Below are 22288 nucleotides of genomic sequence, written 5' to 3'. Positions count from 1 at the left end.
AGGGTAAATTGGGTATCTATCACCTCAAGTATTTATCCTTGTGTTACAAACAATCCAATTATACTCTTTACTTATTTTTAAATGTACAATAAATTATTGTTGACCATAGTCACCCTGTTGTGCCATAAAACACTAGATCTTATTCATTATATCTAATGATATGTTGGTATCCATTAACCACCTCCAGGACCCCCACTACTCTTCCCAGCCTCAGGCAACCATTGTTCTATTACATAGCTCAATGAGTTCAATTATTTTAATTTTTAACTCCCACAAATAAATGAGAACATGTGAAGATTGTCTTTCTGTGCCTGACTTATTTCACATAACAAAATGACTTCCAGCACCGTCCATGCTGTTGCAAATGATAGGATGTCATTCATTTTTATGGCTAAATAGTACTCCAGTGTGTATATGTACCACATTTTCTTCATCCATTCATATGTTGATAGATCCTTAGGTTGCTTCCAAATCTTAGCTAGTGTGATTAGTGCTGCAGTAAACATGGGAGTGCAGATATCTCTTTGATATACTGATTTCCTTTCTTTTGGGTATATACCTTGCAGGGGGTTGCTGGATCATATGGTGACTCTATTTTTAGTTGGTTGAAAAGCCTCCAAACTTTTCTCCATAGTGGTTGTACTAACTTACATTCCCATGAAGAGGGTACAAGGGTTCTTTTTTCTCCACATTCTCACCAGCATTTGTTATTACCTGTCTTTTGGATTAAAAGCCATTTTAACTAGGGTGAGATTATGTCTCATTGTAGTTTGGGATTTGCATTTCTCTGATGATCAGTGATGTTGAGCACCTTTTTATATACCTTTTTGTATGTCTTCTTTTGAGCACCTTTTTATATACCTGTTTGTCTTCTTTTGAGAAATGTCTATTTGGACTATTTGCCCATTTTTAATTGGATTATTAGATTTTTTTCTATAGAGTGTTTGAGCTCCTTATATGTTATTTATTAATCCCATGTCAGATGACTAGTTTGCAAATATTTTCTCCCATTCAATGGGTTGTCTCTTCACTTTGTTGATTGTTTCCTTTGCTGTGCAGAAGCTTCTTAACTTGACATGATCCCGTTTGTCCATTTTTGCTTTGGTTGCCTGTGCTTGTGGGATATTACTCAAAAAATAACTGCCCAGTCCGATGTCCTGGAGAGTTTCCCCAATGTTTTTTTGTTTGTTTTTGTGTTTTTTTGTTTGTTGGTTGTTTTTTTTTTCCTGAGACTGAGTCTCGCTCTGTCGCCCAGGCTGGAGTGCAGTGGCATGATCTCGGCTCACTGCAACTTCCGCCTCCAGGGTTCAAGCAATTTTCCTGCCTCAGCCTCCCGATTCTCTGGCACTACAGGCGCACACTGCCACGTCTCGTTAATTTTTTTCAGTAGTTTCATAGGTTTAAGTCTCAATCCATTTTGATTTGATTTTTGCATATGATAAGAGATAGGGTCATATTGTCATTTGTTTTTCTGTATACGAATGTCTATTTTTCCCAGCATCATTTATTGAAGAGACTGTCATTTCCCCAATATGTGTTATTGGCACCTTTGTCTAAAATGAATTCACTTTACATTTATGGATTTGTTTCTGGGTTCTCTATTCTGTTTCATTGGTTTATGTGTCAGTACAATGCTGTTTTTGTTACTATAGCTCTGAAGTATAATTTGAAGTCAGGTGATGTGATTCCTCCAGTATGTTATTTTTGCTCTGGATAGCTTTGGATATCCTGGGTGTTTTGTGTTTCCGTATTAATTTTAGGACTGTTTTCTTTTTTTTTTCTATTTCTGTGAAGCATGTCATTAGTATTTTGATAGGGATTGCATTGAATCTGTAGATTGCTTTAGGTAATATGGACATTTTAACAATATTGATTCTTCCAATTCATTAGCATGGAATGTCTTCCCATTTTTTGGTGTCCTCTTCAATTTCTTGCATTAATGTTTTATAGTTTACATTGTAGAGATCTTTCACTTCTTTGGTTAAGTTAATTCCTAGGTATTTTATTTTATTTGTAGCTATTGCAAATGGGATTACTTTCTTGATTTCTTTTTCAGATCGTTCACTGTTGGCATATATTGAAATCAGAAATGCTACTGATTTTTGTATGTTGATTCTGTATCCTGCAACTTTACTGAATTTATCAGTTCTAATAGCTTTTTTGTGTGGAGTCTTTAGGTTTTTCCAAATGTAGGATCATTTAATCTGCAAACACAAATAAATTTACTTCTTCCTTTCCAATTTGGATGCCATTTATTTCTTTCTCTTGTCTGATTGCTCTAGCTAGGACTTCCAGTACCATGTTGAATAATGTGCACCTTGTGTTCCAGATCTTAGAGGAAAGGATTTCAGTTTTTTCCTGCTCAGTATATTATCTGTGGGTCTGTCCTATGTGGCTTTTATTGTATTGAGGTGAGTTGCTTCTATATTCAAATTTTTGAGGGTTTTTATCTTGAAGTGTTCAATATTATCAAATGCTTTTTTCCATATCAATTGAAATGATCATGTGGTCTTTGTTCTTCATTCTGTTGATATGATGTATCACATTATTTTGCATATGTCTGATCATATTTTTACATCCTTGGGATAAATCCCATTTGGTCATGATGAATTTTTAATGTGTTGTTGAATTTGGTTTGATAGTATTTTGTTGAGGATTTTTGCATCAATGTTCATTGGGGATAGTGGCCTGTAGTTTTCTTTTATTGATATGTCTTTGTCTGGTTTTGAGATCAGGGTAATACTGACCTTGTAGAATGGGTTTAGAAGTTTTCCCTCCTCCTTTATTTTTCAGAAAGTTTGAGTAGTATTGGTATTAATTCTTTAAATGTTTGGTAAAATTAAGCAGTGAAGCCATTGCCTTTTTTTTTTTTTTTTGGCTAGGAGACTTATTATGGCTTTGATCTTGCTACTTATTATTTGTTCAGATTTTGGATTTCTTCGTGGTTCAATCTGGGTACATTGTACATGTATAGGAATGTGTCCATTTCTCCTAGATGTTTCCAATTTATTGGCATATACTTGCTCATATCACAGTAGCCCTAATAATCATTTGAATGTCTGTGATATCAGTTGTAATGTCTCCTTTTTCATCTCTCATTTCATTTATTTGTGTCTTCTCTTCTTTTTTCTTAGTTAGCCTGGATAAAGGTTTGTTGATTTTGTTTATCTTTTCAAGAAAGCAACTTTTCATTTTGTTGATCTTTTGTATGGTTTCTTTCATTTAAACTTTATTTATTTCTGTTCTGATCTTGCACTAATTTGGGGTTTACTTTCTCTTGCTTTTCTATTTCTTTAAGATGCATTGTTAGGTTGTTTATTTGAAATGTTTCTACTTTTCTCATTTAGGTGCTTATACCTATAAACTTTCCTCTTAGTACTGCTTTTACTGTATTTCATACATTTTGGTATATTGTGTTTTCATTATCATTTGTTTCAAGAAATTTTTAAATTTCCTTCTTAATTTCTTAATTTGCCCACTGGTCATTCAGGAGCATATTTTTATATTTCCGTGTGTTTGTGTAGTTTCCAAGATTCCTTTTGTTGTTGATTTGTAGTTTTATTTCATTGTGGTCAGAGAAAATACTTGACATAATATCAATATTTTTAAAATTTTTAAGACTTATGTGAATTTTTAAGACTTGTTATGTGGTCTCTCCTTGAGAATGATCAATGTGTTGAGAAGAAGAATGTGTATACTGTAGCCATTGAATGAAATGTTCTGTAAATATCTATTAGGTTTATTTGGTTTATAGTTCAGATTAAGTCTGATGTTTCTTTATTGATTTTCTGTGTGGATGATCTCTTCAATGCTGAAAGTGGGGTATTGAAGTTTCTAGCTGTTATTGCATTGGGGTTGCTCGCTCTCTCTTTAGCGCTAATAATATTTGTTTTATATATCTGGATGCTCCAGTTTTGGGGCACATATATATTTATAATTGTTATATCTTCTTACTGATTGGCTACGTTATCATTATATAATGACCTTCTTTGTCTCTTCTTACACCTTTTTTCTTGAAATCTACTTTATCTGTTATTAGTATAATGACTGTTGCTATTTTTGGTTTCCATTTGCATAGAATATCTTTTTCAATCCCTTTCTTTTCATTCTATGTGTATCTTTATAGCTAATGTGTGTTTCTTATAGACTACAGATTGTTGCGTGTTTTTTTTTTACTTATCCATTCAGCCATTCTATGTTTTTTTGATTGGAGAGTTTAGTCCATTTACATTCAATGTTATAATTAATAAGGAAGAAATTACTCTTGCATTTTGTTATTTTTTCCTGTTTGTTATGTGGTCTTCTCTTCCTTCTTTCCTTTATTTCTGTCTTCTTTTTAGAGAAGGTAGTTTTCTCTGGTGGTATGTTTCAATTTCTTGCTTTTTCTTTTTTGTGTATCTGCTGAATGTTTTTTCATTTGAGTTACCATGAGGCTTGCAAATACCATCTTATAACCTATTGTTTTAAACTGATGACAACTTACCACTGACTGCACAAAATTTTGTTTTTCTCATTTTAGGATCCTTTCTTTATTCTTGACCTTTGGTAGTTTGATTATTAAATGTCTTAAGGTAGCCTTCTTTGAGTTAGATCTATTTGGTGTTTTAGTACCTTCTTGTGCTTGAATATTGATATCTTTCTCTAGGCTTGGGAAGTTCTGTGTTATTACCCATTTGAATAAATTTTCTATCCCTGTCTCTTCCTCTACCTCCTCTTTAAGGCCAATAACTCTTAGATTTTCCCTTTGGAGGTTATTTTGTGGATCCTGTAGGCATGCTTAATTCTTTTTTATTCTTTTTACTTTTGTCCCCTCTGACCATGTATTTTCAAATATTCTGTCTTCAAGTTCAATAATTCTTTCTTCTGCTTGATGAATTCTGCTGGTAAGAGACTCTGATGCGTTCTTCAGCATGCCTATTGAACTTTTAACCTCCAGAATTTTTGCTTTAAATTATTTCAATCTCTTTGTTAAATTTACATGATAATATTCTGAATTGCTTCTCCATTTTGTCTTGAATTTCATTGAATTTCTTCAAAACATCTAGTTTAAATTCTTTGCCTGAAAGGTCATATATCTCTGTTTCTCTGAGATTTGTTCCTGGTGACTTGTTTAGTTTATTTGGTGAGGTCATATTTTCCTGTAAGGTTTTTATGCTTGTGGATGTTTGTTGGTGTCTGGGCATTGAAGAGTTAGGTATTCATTTTATTCTTTTCAGTCCGGGCTGGTTTGTACCCATCCATCTTGGGAAGGCATTCCAGGTATTTAAAGGGACTTGGATGTTGTAATCTAAGTTCTTGGTCACTGCAGTGGTATCTGCATTAGGAGGCAGCCAAAGCTTAGTAGTGCTGTGGCTCTTGCAGACTCATACATGTACCACCTTGGTGGTCTTAGATAAGATCCAGAAGAATTCTCTGTGTTGTCTGGCACGGACTCTTGTTCTTTTCCCTTACCTTCTCTCAATCAAATGGAGTCTCTCTCTGTGTGCTGAGCTACCTGGATCTTGGGGAGGGGTGACACAAGCACCCCTCTGGCCACCTCCAATGGGACTATGCTGTGTCAGAACTGAAGCCAGCACAGCACTGGGTTTTGCCCAAGGCCCGTGGTAACCATTGCTTGATTACTGTTTATGTTTCTCTCAAGGCCCTAATGCCCTACAATCAGCAGGTAGTAAAGTCAGCCAGACTTGTGTCCTCACCCTCAGGGTGATGAGATCCCCCTCCCCATGCTAGTCCAGAGATACCAGCTGGGAGCCAGGGCCTGTATTTGAAAACCTTAGGAATCTACCTGGTTCTCTTTTCTACTGCAGCTGAGCTGGCACCCAATCCACAAGACAAAGTCCTTCCCACTCTTTCTTTTCCTTTTCACAAGCTACAGACTCTCCCAAAGCTATTACTGCCCCAGGCCTGTGGTGAGTACTGTCTGGTTGGTTACTCCCAATGTTCACTCAAGACCCAAGGTCTCTTCAGTCAGCTTTTGGTGAATGCTGCCAGCTCCAGGACTCTCCCTTTAGTGCAGTGGGCTTCCCTCTGGCCAAGAGAATGTCCAGCAATGCTGTCTGATAGCCAAGTTCTGGAATTGAGGACCCTAAGAGCTCACTGGGTGCTCTACCCCAGTGTGGCTAGCTTTTACTTAAGATGCAAGACAAAGTCTTCTTTACTCTTCCCTCTCCTTTTCACAAGCAGAAGGAGTCTCTCCCCAAACCCACCATAGCTGGGAATACGTTGGATCACATCTAAGCCAGCATGTCTCTGAGTCTCACTCAAGGCCTATCACAAGTACTGCCTGGGTAGTACTGCTGATTATTCAGGGCCCAGGGTCTAATTAGCATTTTAAAGATCCTGCCATGACTGGATCCTTCCCTGCTATGAAGTGTAGGTTCCCTTCTGGCCCAGGATGTATCTAGAAATGGCCATGAGCTAGGCTCTGCAATGAGGGCCTCAAGACTCTGCCTTGTTCTTATCCTATTGTGGCTGAGCTGGTACCCATGTTGCAAGACAAAGTCTTCCTTATTCTTTCCCTTCCCCTCCTCAAGCATAAGGAAAGAGTCTTTCCTGATGCTGTGAGCTGTGCTGCCTTAGGTTGGGGGATAGGTGGCACAAGCACTCCCTTTGCCACCCCAGCTGATATCTCACTAGGTCTTATGTTCCCCAAGTCCACTGGCTGTAAGCTAAGCACAGCACCAGGACTTGCTTGGGAATTGCAGATTTTGTGGCCTAAACTGCCTTTTAAGTTTATTCAGAAACCCAGAGAGCTCTACCCATGGTGGTGAGACTTGCAAGAACTAAACTTCTGACCACTGGAATGGACAATTCCCCTCCGGGTAGGGCTGGTCTAAATGCTCCCTCTGTGGGTGCCAGCTGTGTTCTGCCCTATGTTGCTTTCCCCTGTGTCAGGATAGCACTGAGTTCCAAAGCAAAGTTCCACAGTCACTGCACTCTTTCTCCCCCAAGAGCACAGATACTCTCTCTGAGCCGTGTCAGGGTTGGGGGAGGGAAGATGTTGGCAATTCAAGACTGTCTTTCCTACCTTCTCCAGTGTCTCTCTCAGTGATATGAAGTTAAAACAAGATACTGTGATTGCTCACCTGATTTTTGGTTATTATGAAGGTGTTTTTATGTGTGGCTAGTTGTTCAATTTGTTGTTCCTGCATGGAGGACAATTGCTGGAGGTTTCTATTCGGCCATCTTCCCCCATCTCCTCTGGGAAATATCTTGTAACAACCAAATAATATTCCTAATTTCTCCCTCTTGCCACTTGTATAATTGCTGTCATTAATTTTAATTATTATATAAGCATACGTAAGCATATATATATGTGTATATATATATGCATACATAGTCAAATGCCTTATTATTTTTGTTTTTTTTAATATACTTTAAGTTCTAGGGTACATGTGCACAATGTGCAGGTTTGTTACATATGTATACATGTGCCATGTTGGTGTGCTGCACCCATTAACTCATCATTTACGTTAGGTATATCTCCTAATGCTATCCCTCCCCCCTCCCCACCCCATGACAGGCCCTAGTGTGTGATGTTCCCCACCGTGTCCAAGTGTTCTCATTGTTCAATTCCCACTTATGAGTGAGAACATGTGGTGTTTGGTTTTCTGTCCTTGAAATAGTTTGCTCAGAATGATGGTTTCCAGCTTCATCCATGTCCCTACAAAGGACATGAACTCATCCTTTTTTATGGCTGCATATATTCCATGGTGTATATGTGCCACATTTTCTTAATCCAGTCTATCATTGTTGGACATTTGGGTTGGTTCCAGGTCTTTGCTATTGTGAATAGTGCCGCAATAAACATACGTGTGCATGTGTCTTTATAATCATGTGTGCATGATTTATAATCCTTTGGGTATATACCCAGCAATGGGATGGCTGGGTCAAATGGTATTTCTAGTTCTAGATCCTTGAGGAATCACCACCCTGTCTTCCACAATGGTTGAACTAGTTTACAGTCCCACCAACAGTGTAAAAGTGTTCCTATTTCTCCACATCCTCTCCAGCATCTGTCGTTTCCTGACTTTTTAAATGATTGCCATTCTAACTGGTGTGAGATGGTATCTCATTATGGTTTTGATTTGCATTTCTCTGATGGCCAGTGATGATGAGTCTGCTGTTGGCTGCATAAATGTCTTGTTTTGAGAAGTGTCTGTTCATATCCTTTGCCCACTTTTTGATGGGGTTGTTTGATTTTTTCTTGTAAATTTTTGTGAGTTCTTTGTAGATTCTAGATATTAGCCCTTTGTCAGATGGATAGGTTGTAAAAATTTTCTCCCATTCTGTAGGTTGCCTGTTCACTCTGATGGTAGTTTCCTTTGCTGTGTGGAAGCTCTTTAGTTTAATTAGATCCCATTTGTCAATTTTGGCTTTTGTTGCCATTGCTTTTGGTGTTTTAGTCATGAAGTCCTTGCCCATGCCTATGTCCTGAATGGTATTGCCTAGGTTTTCTTCTAGGGTTTTTATGGTTTTAGGTCTAACATTTAAGTCTTTAATCCATCTTGAATTAATTTTTGTATAAGGTGTAAGGAAGGGATCCAGTTTCAGCTTTCTCCATATGGCTAGCCAGGTTTCCCAGCACCGTTTATTAAATAGGGAATCCTTCCCCCATTTCTGGTTTTTGTCAGTTTTGTCAAAGATCAGATAGTTGTAGATGTGTGGTATTATTTCTGAGGGCTCTGTTCTCTTCCATAGGTCTATATCTCTGTTTTGGTACCAGTACCATGCTGTTTTGGTTACTGTAGCCTTGTAGTATAGTTTGAAGTCAGATAGCGTAATGCCTCCAGCTTTGTTCTTTTGGCTTAGGATTTTCTTGGCAATGTGGGCTCTTTTTTGGTTCCATATGAATTTTAAAGTAGTTTTTTCCAATTCTGTGAAGAAAATCATTGGTAGCTTGATGGGGATGGTATTGAATCTATAAATTACCTTGGGCAGTATGGCCATTTTCACGATATTGATTCTTCCTATCCATGAGCATGGAATTCTTCCATTTGTTTGTGTCCTCTTTTATTTCATGGAGCAGTGGTTTGTAGTTCTCCTTGAAGAGTTCCTTCGCAACACTTGTAAGTTGGATTCCTAGGTATTTTATTCTCTTTGAAGCAATTGTGAATGGGAGTTCACTCATGGTTTGGCTCTCTGTTTGTCTGTTATTGGTTTATAAGAATGCTTGTGATTTTTGCACATTGATTTTGTATCCTGAGACTTTGCTGAAGTTGCTTATCAGCTTAAGGAGATTTTGGGCTGAGATGATGGGGTTTTCTAAATATACAATCATGTCATCTGCAAACAGGGACAATTTGACTTCCTCTTTTCCTAATTGAATACCCTTTATTTCTTTCTCCTGCCTGATTGCCCTGGCCAGAACTTCCAACACTATGTTGAATAGGAGTGGTGAGAGAGGGCATCTGTCTTGTGCCAGTTTTCAAAGGGAATGCTTCCAGTTTTTTCCCATTCAGTATGATATTGGCTGTGGGTTTGTCATAAATAGCTCTTATTATTTTGAGATACGTCCCATCAATACCTAGTTTATTGAGAGTTTTTAGCATGAAGGGCTATTGAATTTTGTGAAAGGCCTTTTCTGCATCTATTGAGATAATCATGTGGTTTTTGTCTTTGGTTCTGTTTATATGATGAATTACGTTTATTGATTTTTGCGTATGTTGAACCAGCCTTGCATCCCAGGGTTGAAGCCCACTTGATCATGGTGGATAAGCTTTTTGATGTGCTGCTGGATTCAGTTTGCCAGTATTTTACTGAGGATATTTACATCAATGTTCATCAGGGATATTGATCTAAAATTCTCTTTTTTGGTTGTGTCTCTGCCCGGCTTTGGTATCAGGATGATGCTGGCCTCATAAAATGAGTTAGGGAGGATTCCCTCTTTTTCTATTGATTGGAATAGTTTCAGAAGGAATGGTACCAGCTCCTCTTTGTACCTCTGGTAGAATTCGGCTGTGAATCCATCTGGTCCTGGACTTTTTTTGGTTGGTAGGCTATTAATTATTGCCTCAATTTCAGAGCCTGTTATTGGCCTATTCAGGGATTCAACTTCTTCCTGGTTTAGTCTTGGGAGGGTGTATGTGTCCAGGAATTTATCCATTTCTTCTAGATTTTCTAGTTTATTTGCATAGTTTTTATAGTATTCTCTGATGGTAGTTTGTATTTCTGTGGGATCAGTGGTGCCACCCCCTTTATCATTTTTTATTGCATCTATTTGATTCTTCTGTCTTTTCTTCTGTAACTGTCTTGCTAGCAGTCTATCAATTTTGTTGATCTTTTCGAAACACCAGCTCCTGGATTCATTGATTTTTTGAAGGGCTTTTGGTGTCTCTATTTCCTTCAGTTCTGCTCTGATCTTAGTTATTTCTTGCCTTCTGCTAGCTTTTGAATGTGTTTTTCTTGCTTCTCTAGTTCTTTTAATTGTGATGTTACCGTGTCAATTTTAGATCTTTCCTGCTTTCTCTTGTGGGCATTTAGTGCTATAAATTTCCCTCTACACACTGCTTTAAATGTGTCCCAGAGATTCTGGTATGTTGTGTCTTTGTTCTCATTGGTTTCAAAGAACATCTTCATTTCTGCCTTCATTTCGTCGTGTACCCAGTAATCATTCAGGAGCAGGTTGTTCAGTTTCTGTGTAGTTGTGCGGTTTTGAGTGAGTTTCTTAATCTTGAGTTCTAGTTTGATTGCACTGTGGTCTGAGAGACAGTTTGTTATATTTTCTGTTCTTTTACATTTGCTGAGGAGTGCTTTACTTCTAATATGTGGTCAATTTTGGAATAAGGGCAATGTGGTGCTGAGAAGAATGTATATTCTGTTGATTTAAGGTGGAGAGTTCTGTAGATATCTGTTAGGTCCACTTGATGCAGAGCTGAGTTCAATTCCTGGATATCCTTGTTAACTTTCTGTCTTGTTGATCTGTCTAATGTTGACAGTGGGGTGTTAAAGTCTCCCATTATTATTGTGTGGGAGTCTAGGTCTCTTTGCTTTATGAATCTGGGTGCTCTTGTATTGGGTGCATATCTATTTAGGTTAGTTAGCTCTTCTTGTTAAATTGATCCCTTTACCATTATGTAATGGCCTTCTTTGTCTCTTTTGATCTTTGTTGGTTTAAAGTCTGTTTTATCAGAGACTAGGATTGCAACCCCTCCTTTTTTTTGTTTTCCATTTGCTTGGTAGATCTTCCTCCATTCCTTTGTTTTGAGCCTATGTGTGTCTCTACACATGAGATGGGTCTCCTGAATACAGCACACTGATAGCTCTTGACTCGTTATCCAATTTGCCAGTCTGTGTCTTTTAATGGGGGCATTTAGCCCATTTACATTTAAGGTTAATATTGTTATGTGTGAATTTGATCCTGTCATTATGATGTTAGCTGGTTATTTTGCTCATTAGTTGATGCAGTTTCTTCCTTGCGTCGATGGTCTTTACAATTTGGCATGTTCTTGCAGTGGCTTGTACTAGTTGTTCCTTTCCATGTTTAGTGCTTCCTTCAGGAGCTCTTGTAAAGCAGGCCTGGTGGTGACAAAATCTTCAGCATTTGCTTGTCTGTAAAGGATTTTATTTCTCCTTTATGAAGCTTAGTTTGTCTGGATATGAAATTCTGGGTTGAAAATTCTTTTCTTTATGAATTTTGAGTACTGGCCCCCCTCTCTTCTAGCTTGTAGAGTTTCTGTGGAGAGATCAGCTGTTAGTCTGATGGGCTTCCCTTTGTGGGTAACCTGACCTTTCTCTCTGGCTCCCTTTAACATTTTTTCCTTCATTTCAACTTTGGCGAATCTCACAATTATGTGTCTTAGAGTTGCTCTTCTCGAGGAGTATCTTTGTGGTGTTCTCTGTATTTCCTGAATTTGAATGTTGGCCTGCCTTGCTAGATTGGGGAAGTTCTCCTGGATGATATCCTGAAGAGTGTTTTCCAACTTGGTTCCATTCTCCCCGTCACTTTCAGGTACACCAATCAGATGTAGATTTGGTCTTTTTACATAGTCCCATATTTCTTGGTGGCTTTGTTCATTTCTTTTTACTCTTTTTTCTAAACTTCTCTTCTCATTTCATTTCATTCCTTTGATCTTCAATCAGTGATACCCTTTCTTCCACTTGATCAAATCAGCTACTGAAGCTTGTGCATTCATCACGTAATTCTCGTGCCATGGTTTTCAGCTCCATCAGGTCATTCAAGGTCTTCTCTATGCTGTTCATTCTAGCTAGCCGTTCATCTAATCTCTTTTCAAGGTTTTTAGCTTTTTTGTGATGAGTTCGAACATCCTCCTTTAGCTCAGAGAAGTTTGTTATTACCGATCTTCTGAAGCCTTCTTCTCTCAACTCCTCAAAGTCATTCTCCATCCAGGTTTGTTCCATTGCTGGTGAGGAGCTGCGCTCCTTTGGTGGAGAAGAAGCGCTCTGATTTTAGAATTTGCAGCTTTTCTGCTTTGGTTTCTCCTGATCTTTGTGGATTCATCTACCTTTTGTCTTTGATGATGGTGGCATACAGATGGGGTTTTGGTGTGGATGTCCTTTCTCTTTGTTAGTTTTCCTTCTAATAGTCAGAACCCTCAGCTGCAGGTCTGTTGGAGTTTGCTGGAGGTCCACTCCAGACACTGTTTTCCTTGGTATCACCAGCAGAGGCTGCAGAACAGCAAATATTGCAGAATGGCAAATTTTGCTGCCTGATCCTTCCTCTGGAAGCTTTATCTCAGAGGGGCACCCGGCTGTATGAGATGTCAGTCAGCCCCTACTAGGAGGTGCCTGCCAGTTAGGTTATTTGGGGGTCAGGGACCCACTTGAAGAGGCAGTCTGTCTGTTCTCAGATCTCAGACTCCGTGCTGGGAGAACCACTACTCTCTTCAAAGCTGTCAGACAGTGACGTTTAAGTCTGCAGAAATTTCTGCTGCCTTTTGTTCAGCTATGCCCTGCCCCCAGAGGTGGAGTCTACAGAGGCAGGCAGGCCTCCTTGAGCTGTGGTGCACTCCATCCAGTTCAAGCTTCCCGGCCGCTTTGTTTACCTAGTCAAGCCTCAGTAATGGTGGACGGCCCTCCCCAAGCCTCGCTGCCGCCTTGCAGTTCAATCTCAGACTGCTGTGCTAGCAGTGAGCGAGGCTGCGTGGGCATGGGACCCTCTGAGCCGTGCATGGGATATAATCTCCTGGTGTGCCGTTTGCTAAGACCATTGGAAAAGTGCAGTATTAGGGTAGGAGTGTCCTGATTTTCCAGGTACCGTCTGTCATGGCTTCCCTTGGCTAGGAAAGAGAATTCCCCGACCCCTTGTGCTTCCCGGGTGAGGTGATGCCCCGCCCTTCTTTGGCTCACACTCCGTGGGCTGCACCCACTGTCTGACAAGCCCCAGTGAGATGAACGTGGTACCTCAGTTGGAAATGCAGAAATCACCTGTCTTCTGCATCACTCACGCTGGGAGTTGTAGACTGGAGCTGCTCCTATTTGGCCATCTTGGAACCTCCTCCCATGATTGCCTTATTATTTTAAATACATTAATGTAGATCAATGAAGAATAAGAAAATAAGCAATTTTATTTTACCTTAATTTATTCTGTTTCTGATGCTCTTTGTCTCTCTATGTAGGTCTGACTTTTTGACCTACATTATTTTCTTTCCCTCTTAGGAATTTTTAAAAGCATTTCTTGTAAGGCAGGGCTACTGAAAACAAATTTCCTCAATATTTGCTTGTCTACAAAAGTCCTTATTTCTCCTTTACCTTTTAAGGGAAATTTCACAACCTACGGAATTCTAGGTTGGTGGGGTTTTTCCCCCTCAATCCCTTAAGTATTTAATTCCTCTCTTCTTGCTTGCATGGTTTGTAAGGAAGAGTCAGATGTAATTTTTATCTTTGCTTCTCTATGGGTAGGGTGCTTTTTCTTCTAGATTTTTTTCCAGAGTTTTTTTCTTTATCTTTGATTTTCTGTACTTCAAATATATTATGCCCAGGTATAGATTGTTTTTTGTTCTTGTTTTGTTTTCATTTGGTATTTATTCTGCTTGGTGTTCTCTGAGCTTCCTGGATCTGTGGTTTGGTACATTATATTAATTGAAGAAATTCTAAGTCATTATTGCTTTAAATATTGTTTCTGTTTCTTTCTCCCTTTCTGTTCCCTTGGGTTTTCCCACTGTGCACATGTTACATCTTTTGTCATTGTCCCACAGTTCTTAGATATTCTTTTTTGTTTCTTTTTTTGTTTTTAAGCTTTTTCTTTTTGCTTTTCAGTTCTGTAGTTTCCTGTTGTGAAATCCTTAATCTCAGAGATCCTTTTCTCAGTCATCTTCAGTGTATTAATAAACTCATCAAGAGCATTCTTCATTTCTCTACAGTGTTTTTGATATTTGTATTCCTTTTTGTTTTTTTTTCTTGGAATTTCTGTCACTCTGTTTGCATTGCCCATCTGCTCTTGCATGATGGCTACTTTATCTATTAGCATATTAATCATAGTTTTAAAAAAATTCATCCTGGTCTGATAATTTTAACTTCCCTGCCATATCTGAGTCTGGTTATAATGCTTATTCTGCTTCTTCAAACCATGTTTTTTAGCCTTTTAGTATGTCTTGTAATTTTTTTTGATAGGCAAGATGTACTGGATGTAAAAGAAACTTATAAATAAGCTGTTAGTAATGTGGTGGGAAGGTTTTGGGTAAAGGAAAATATTCTCTATATAGGTTAATTTGCAATAGCAGCATGTTAGGATAATATTGAAACATAATTTTGAGTTCTGAAGATATGATTTACTTATTGTTTTAAAAACCAAAAAATTTCTCTTCATTTTGATGGTCTTATCTCTTTGAGAATTCAATGAAACAAATCACAATCTGTAGCTGTTCTGACCTCCTAGCAAATACTTTGATATCCTGATTATGGTTTATATGGTCTTCTAGTGGATTCTCAAGATTTACTCTAATGACTCATTCTTTCATTTTTATATGTGTTTATATGTTTATATATATATATAAAACACATTTTATATGTGTTTATATGAGCACATATAAACACATATTTTTGTGTGCCTGCTGTCTGTCATTCTCTGGGATATGTACAAGAAGCATAGCAGTTGAGCAGCCAGCAAGATAAATACAGTCCTTGCCCATGAAGAACTCATTTTTTACTACCCTGTCTAGATTGTGACTATGCTGTATACTATTTGAGGGCAGACGCTGTGTTAATCTGCCTTCTACCTTCAGTGTACCACTTAGTGCCCACACATGCTTGATACTCAAAAACTGTTTCTTGAATAAGTGAACAAATGAACAATGGCAACCTATAATTTCATTTACTTTATCCCACAAAATATTGGCACATCCAGTTAGAGAAATTCACAAGATAATTTTATGTCTTTATAACCTAGGCAATTTTTAAGGTATTTTAAAATTAGTGGTACATAGTTAAACTGGTGTTTTACAATGAGTTATCCCGTTGTTCTGATATTAGTTCATGATTAGTAAAGTCAGAGATTTTTTTTCTAGGGAACAGTATAATCACATTTTATTGAATCTTTCCATGCTACACCAAGTTTTTATACTCTTCTGCTTAGGTTACAGATGTTGTACAGATAGCTTCCAACACAGTCCTCACTCTTGCCTGCTAAACTTTTGTAATTCCTCACAGATAATCAATAATTTCGGGAGAATTAGAGTTAGTCCCATACTATATTTTATTCTGACTCTGTATAGAGTGGCCTGAAGAGGAGATGGTATTCTTGCTTTGAGAAAAGTATCTGTGACTTCTTTTGCATGAGTAACATTTGTGACTGTCTCACAACTTCTTGTCTTGTTTCATCTGGATCTTTTCTATTTGAGGTTTTCTTTTTATGTTTTTTTATATATATTTATTATACTTTAAGTTCTAGGGTACATGTGCACAACGTGCAGGTTTGTTACATATGTATACATGTGCCATGTTGGTGTGCTGCACCCATTAACTTGTCATTTACATTAGGTATACCTCCTAATGGTATCCCTCCCCCCTCCCCCCACCCCACAACAGGCCCTGGTATGTGATGTTCCCTTTCATCACACACTTGTGTGTCCAAGTGTTCTCATTGTTCAGTTCCCACCTATGAGTGAGAACATGTGGTGTCTAGTTTTTTGTCCTTGCGATAGTTTGCTGAGAATATTTGAGATGTTCTTTCCTTTGCCTGCTGTGTAGGACTATCTCTCCTTCCAACAGCTGACTTAAAATCACTTTCTCTTTCAATATGTTTTTTTAAAACCACTTCTTTTTAATTTCATTGCATGTGTTATGGAGCTTTTGCTTTGCATTGTGAACATTTCTGTTATTTACTCAGGAACCGATATTGTACTGCTGAGGAAGACAGGCTCTGTATTCCACTTCTTTCTCTCACTAGCTGAATGGTAATAGGTATGCCATTTAAACTCTCTAAATTTTAGTGGCTTCATCTATATAGTGCAATAGGGATACTAACTAATGGTACCTATCTCCTAAGGTTAAAACAAGAATGGAATAAAATAATATATGTAAATTGTTTAGCATAGTGCCTAGTATCTGTTGCTTAATATTATTATCATTGTTGTTGTTGCTATAGTTGATATTAATACTGCCCAATAGATTGTAAACTCCTATAACCTTGGGATCACATCTGTGACTTCTTTTGTATTCTTGATATAACACAAGAGTAAGTGCTTCAATGAGGCTTTTGGAATGAATCGATGAAAAGTAAAAAATGAATTAGTTAATGCATGTTGTAAATTCTGATTCAACATATTCTTCTTAGAACAAGAGATATTTCCCAATTGTAGGTATACAATGTTCTTTGGCATTCAGTTGCATAGTGTGAAATATCATTCAGATTTGTGAAACTGAAAGTGTTCTTCATAATGTATATTTCATAAATGTATACAAATTAAAAAGAATTAATTTAGAACAGTAGGATAATCTAAATAGCTACCCTAAAAAATTACCACTGGCATTTTAATGAAATGTTATTTTACAGCTTTAAAGCTCATAGCAATATAATTAGTAATATGTGTAATCTTTATTACCAATCTTAATCTATTTTATATGACTGAAAAATTATTTTATGGTAGTACAATTAAAATAGTGCTAAAAATGTCAGCATAAAAGAATTAAACTAAAGTAACTACTACAATATTGTACCCCAAACCAGCTAATTTAAATGCAAAATACTTTGTAGAGGCTATTTATCTGGGCTAATGCATGTTAAGGGATTTAAGGAACAGTTTGTGTAACTGAAATAAAAGGAAAAATAAGCACTGTACAGCAGTCTTTACTATTGTTTAACATGAGGGAAATATTAAATCGGTTTATATATAGGCCACTTGAGAAAAATGTATTAGAAGTCACAGAATAGCACAGTAAATATAAAGACTACTGCCAGGCAAAACTACGTTCACAGGCTTTTAAAGGGCAGATTTGAAATGCTTAAAGTTGTCCTTACACAAATGATAGTACAATATTAACTATGATAACTAGACTGAAGGTGTAAAATTTTGAAAGTATGTGGTATATTTTGAAAAAGGGATTTTGGCAGACTGGACAGTTGTTTAGTTGACACATGACAATCGTTAGATTTTTTTCTGAATGCTCCTGTCAAGTCATAATAATGACTATACCACTTTCTCATTATTATAAGTGAAAATATGAAAGAGTTTAAAAATAAGATTAAAAAAATAAAACTGGGCTCAGGATAGAAATAGGGAAGTACAGAAAAGTAGAAAAAAATCATCTAGATTTTCACTACCCATACAGTTTCACACTTAATATTTTGTACATATATTTCTAGTTCCTGCTGTCTTATAATTTTTAGTTTTCTTAAGAACAAAGTTTTGATCGTATTCCATAGAATATTTATGTGTAATATAAAGGAATCCAAGTAATACATGTTATATACAAATTACTTGTAATAGTGAATCATCTGTATTTTCCTTACGTTATTTTAGGCCTTCATTTTTTAGACCCTCAAAAAATATTGTGGTTTTTATATTTATTCCTAATTTTTAGGGCTACTCATTTAAAAAAACTGGTTAGCATTTAAAATATTTTATTAAAGTTTAAATTACTTCTTAATAATCATAACCCATTAAAATTGTATGTAACTTATGACAGAAGTGTGGACGATAGATTTGAGAGAAACTAGATGCTATAGTATAGTGTGTTTATTATCCTAGTGCAATTGTGGAAAGGAGAACTCTAATTTCACAGCTGATGCTGCACATTGTATTTGTTTAATTTTGATCTTGTAGGTCCCAGCACACCTGGAAAGTTCTGCAAGGCCTCAATTACAGAAAGCCCAGAGACAGCAAGTAAACTCTTTCATGACCCTTGATCATCAGATCATCAATCCAACTCTTAAATGGTCACAACCTGCAGTGCCAAGTGGTGGGCCTCTTGTGCAGCATGCACACACAACTCTGGACAGTGATGCTGGCCTCACAGAAAACCCACTCACCAAGTTACTAGCTATTGGGAAAGAAGATGACAATGCACAATGGCATGTATGTCTAATGGCTGGTTATAAAAATATATCATCAGTTTTTGAAAAAAACTCTATTAAAGTAATTGAAGTCAACATTTTTACAGTAAACATTCCGACTGCAAATGTAACAAAAGAAATGTGCTTTTAATTAATTAATTATTCTCTATTAACTATATGCATATAAATTCCTATGCATAATAAATTATAAAAATTCATTTTTAATATGCACTTCAAATATGTATTAATGTGAATTAAAATAGACACTAATAGTGGTATGTGTTTAGAAGATTTAGCCCTAATTGTAAATGTTTTCTGATAAATTTAGTTGAAATATTTATCAGTAGTTAAATTGTCTTAAATATCCATTAACATAAAACAGACAGAAATTACTTAAATAGCAGTAAATTTTTGCTGTAGAAATTGACTATTAGAATAAGACTAATAATTTTATTGCACTTATATGAAATTATATCTGGATCTTTTAACTTTTGCTTTTCTATACATTCAATTCTATTTTTAATAAATAGTTGGCTACTATTTACTAAATAACCGAAATTTAGAGGTGCTGATCATACAAAATAAATGAGTATTTAGCTTCATGGAGTTTACATTTATTGTGACTTGCTTGTAATGAACCTTCAGAAAATATTGAAGTATGAATAGAACTGGGAAACACTGGTACTAGAAAAAAGACTTCCTTTAATGTTTCAGTGTAAAAAACTACATTAATAACTGAGCTTTCTTTTCTTTTTTCCATTAGATTTGTTGATAAAGCTATGGTCCTATGATCTCCCAGGTTTAATCTCCCAATCTACATTCCTGGTGTTTATTGCCGATTTCAGGTCAATGCTTACCATCTATTAAGCCTGTAGCCTCCAGGCACAAAAGGATAATGCTCAGAATCCCATTATTTAAATTCCAAATGATAGAGAATTTTTTTAAACAAATTTTATGTTAACCTGGAAAAGAGAAAAAAATAAGGATCTGGTAGATTATTAATAAAAAATAAAACAATAAAAAATGGGACTTTTTGAAATCTAAAACTGAATGTAAATACCTACGTGTATATTTACTCAAACTTTACAGTAGTGGATATATAAAAAACTTTCCTAAAAAATGAATGTAGAATCAGGTTCTCTGTTCAGTCTATGAAGATTGTAAAAATATATATCAGATGAAATAATCTGTTCAGTAAATGTTAGATCTACACACAGTACAATTTATCCTACAACTACTTCTCCCAAAGTTCATTTTCTTGTGTGAAAGGTTGATTTCTGAAGAGAAAAACAAATCTTGAAGGATATGCATATGCCAGTTAATTCTAGGTAAAACCTAGAAATGATTTTATTATATATTTTATAAAATATGTACTCTAAAAAATGAGAATGGATAAGCAACATAGATCAGCTTTCTGCCTTTTATTTACTTTTTTTATTCTTTAAGCACACATCTTACCTTTGCTTTTATCCTAAGTTTGTATATATAAAGAAAATTCACATGTTTTTAGTGGTCTTTGGGTGCTCTCAATCAAATAATCTCATGGCTCAGAAGGGTTGAAAGTCCCAAGAATTGCTCTGGCCTTGGGGCAATGTGAACGAACAATGGCTATAGACAATTTTTTTCTATTTTTTTAAACCATCATATTTTAAATTATGTATACAAAAGTATCTCCCAACTATCATTAATGTCCATTTAATCACAGTTTTACTGAGTCTGTAATAGTTTTAATCAGTGTGTGGTCTCTTTGAATTTGGTACGTTTATACATTTTCACATACTGCCATCATTCACAGACTTACTATCTTTGATAGCTAGGATATACCCTGTGTTGTCGCAGTAGTCTAATACTTTTACTGGTTCTTGGAGTCTGACTCAAGGCAGAAAGTGTATAGTCTTTGGATATAGTCAGTATAGTATAGCTGTGTGGTTTCAGTCCTTAATTTCTCTCACCCATGTGTGTACACGTTGTAGAGTTGTTTTGATGCTTGAATTTTAAATTTTTAACACAAGGGTAGAGTGGGAGCTTAGGAGATGGTGTCTGTTGCCATCTTTTGTTTTTTTTTCTCCCAAGCCTTTTCCACCTGTGACATCAGGGAGCATTTCATCAATTCAAAGAAGACCCCAGAAATCATAGCTACCACAGGATAAGTCTGAGAACAGCTTTAGATTCAGGATTTGGTAATTGGAATTAGGAGTAACTTGAAGACTGAAAATCTTTAAGCTGAAATGTAAAATCAAAAGAAGCATTTTGTAACATGGGTCTTTCTGAGATACAATTCAAACTTCTACCCATAGCACATGGACCCTTCCGCACTTAACCCTTGCACCTGGCTCAGACTTATCCTTCAGTATCTCCATAGAGCTTCATGTTTCAGCTCTATGGGTTTACACTGGTTCTCATGGTGGCGGGGCTCTCCTTCTTACACCTTTTCTTTACCTCCTGCTTATTTGATCATGACCGTTTGTCTGGATAATTCTAGCTCACCCTTCAAAATTCATTTCAGGTTTCTTGTCTAAGGTGCTTTCCCTGGTGATGCTCTGTCTGGGCTTAGCGCCTGTTATCTGAGTTTTCATAGCAATGCTGATATCATATGGATAACAATTGCACTTTTCATGGCATTCTCACAGCACATGCTACATTTTAATTATGCCTTTTTTCTTTTTCTTATCTTTTAGTCTGTTAATTGCTTGATGAAAATACAATACCTTATTCACATTTTAATATCTAGCTCCTAAGATGAATTTCTGCCAATTAATAATCAGTGCATATTTTTGGCAAATTTATAAGTTAATAATGAGTACCCTTATTTCAATAATATTTCTCTACTTGCTGTTATTAGTACAGTGATACTTTAAGTAATATGGTATAATTTGAGAAGAACCATTAGAAAAGTGAAATCAAGGTATTCTAGAAAATCAGAAGATAAATTTTTTCAGTGTGAGGTCTCAGGAAATTCTGGAAGTGGTAATACTTGAGTTGGATGTTGAAAGACATGTACATCAACAGCAAAGATGACGGAAGATAATTTTTTTGAGTAGAGAATGCTGTAAGCTAAGGGCAGAATAGACAAGCATAAGTGGGTTTGAGAGTGATACAGTTTGGTACAAATAAGTGACTGAGGTTAGAAAGGAGGATTAGGGTGGGGCTACAGGACTTAAATGCAGATCTGGGAACTTAGAACATGATTCCAAGGTAGTGGGGGACTGTATCAATTAGATCTGCATTAGGAACATGCAAGAGAAAATAACTTCCCATGATTTAACTAAATGAGAGTTACAAATTTTTCTCCCATAATAATCTTATATTATCTCATATAATCTTATACAATTATGTCTTATAATTATTAACAACATAGAATATTAACAGTGATATTAACAACAAAAATGAGAGTATTCATTTAGTCTTTATTTTATGTCAGGTGGTATTTTAAATTAATTTTTTAAACAGCACTATGGTTTACGATTATCTCCTTTTTTTGTTTTTTGTTTTGTTTTGTTTTGTTTTTTTTTTGAGGCGGAGTCTCGCTCTGTCGCCCAGGCTGGAGTGCAGTGGCACAATCTTGGCTCACTGTAACTTCCACCACCTGGGTTCAAGAGATTGTCGTGCCTCAGCCTCCCAGGTAGCTGGGACTACAGGCACAAGCCACCATGCCCAGCTAATTTTTGTATTTTTAGTAGAGATGGAGTTTCGCCGTATTGGCCAGGGTGGTCTTGAACTCCTGACCTCAAGTGATTCACCTGCCTCGGCCTCCCAAAGTGCTGGGATTGCAGGGATGAGCCACCATGCCCAGCCCCTATTATCTCCATTTTTAAAACAGGGCAACTCCCATGAAAA

The 22288-nt window shown here is 36.5% G+C and overlaps 1 protein-coding gene across 19 annotated transcripts in view; it reads left to right on the top strand.

Annotated features, from left to right (window-relative positions):
• The window catches only part of TFEC (transcription factor EC), a 226521-nt gene that overhangs the window by 157400 nt on the left and 46833 nt on the right, over positions 1–22288 (top strand). For 18 of the 19 annotated variants that reach the window (XM_055347469.2, XM_055347455.2, XM_055347453.2 and 15 more), the window contains one exon: positions 18222–18473. The exons of the other annotated variant lie outside the window; for it this stretch is intronic. In XM_055347469.2, coding sequence (XP_055203444.1) covers positions 18222–18473 — 252 coding nt within the window. The remainder of the gene's footprint in view (positions 1–18221; positions 18474–22288) is intronic. 19 annotated transcript variants of the gene reach the window in all.

Source organism: Gorilla gorilla, chromosome 6 (assembly GCF_029281585.2).
Source record: "Gorilla gorilla gorilla isolate KB3781 chromosome 6, NHGRI_mGorGor1-v2.1_pri, whole genome shotgun sequence".
In the NCBI taxonomy this organism is placed as follows: Eukaryota; Metazoa; Chordata; class Mammalia; order Primates; family Hominidae; genus Gorilla; species Gorilla gorilla.
This window is presented reverse-complemented; position numbering and strand designations above follow the sequence as displayed.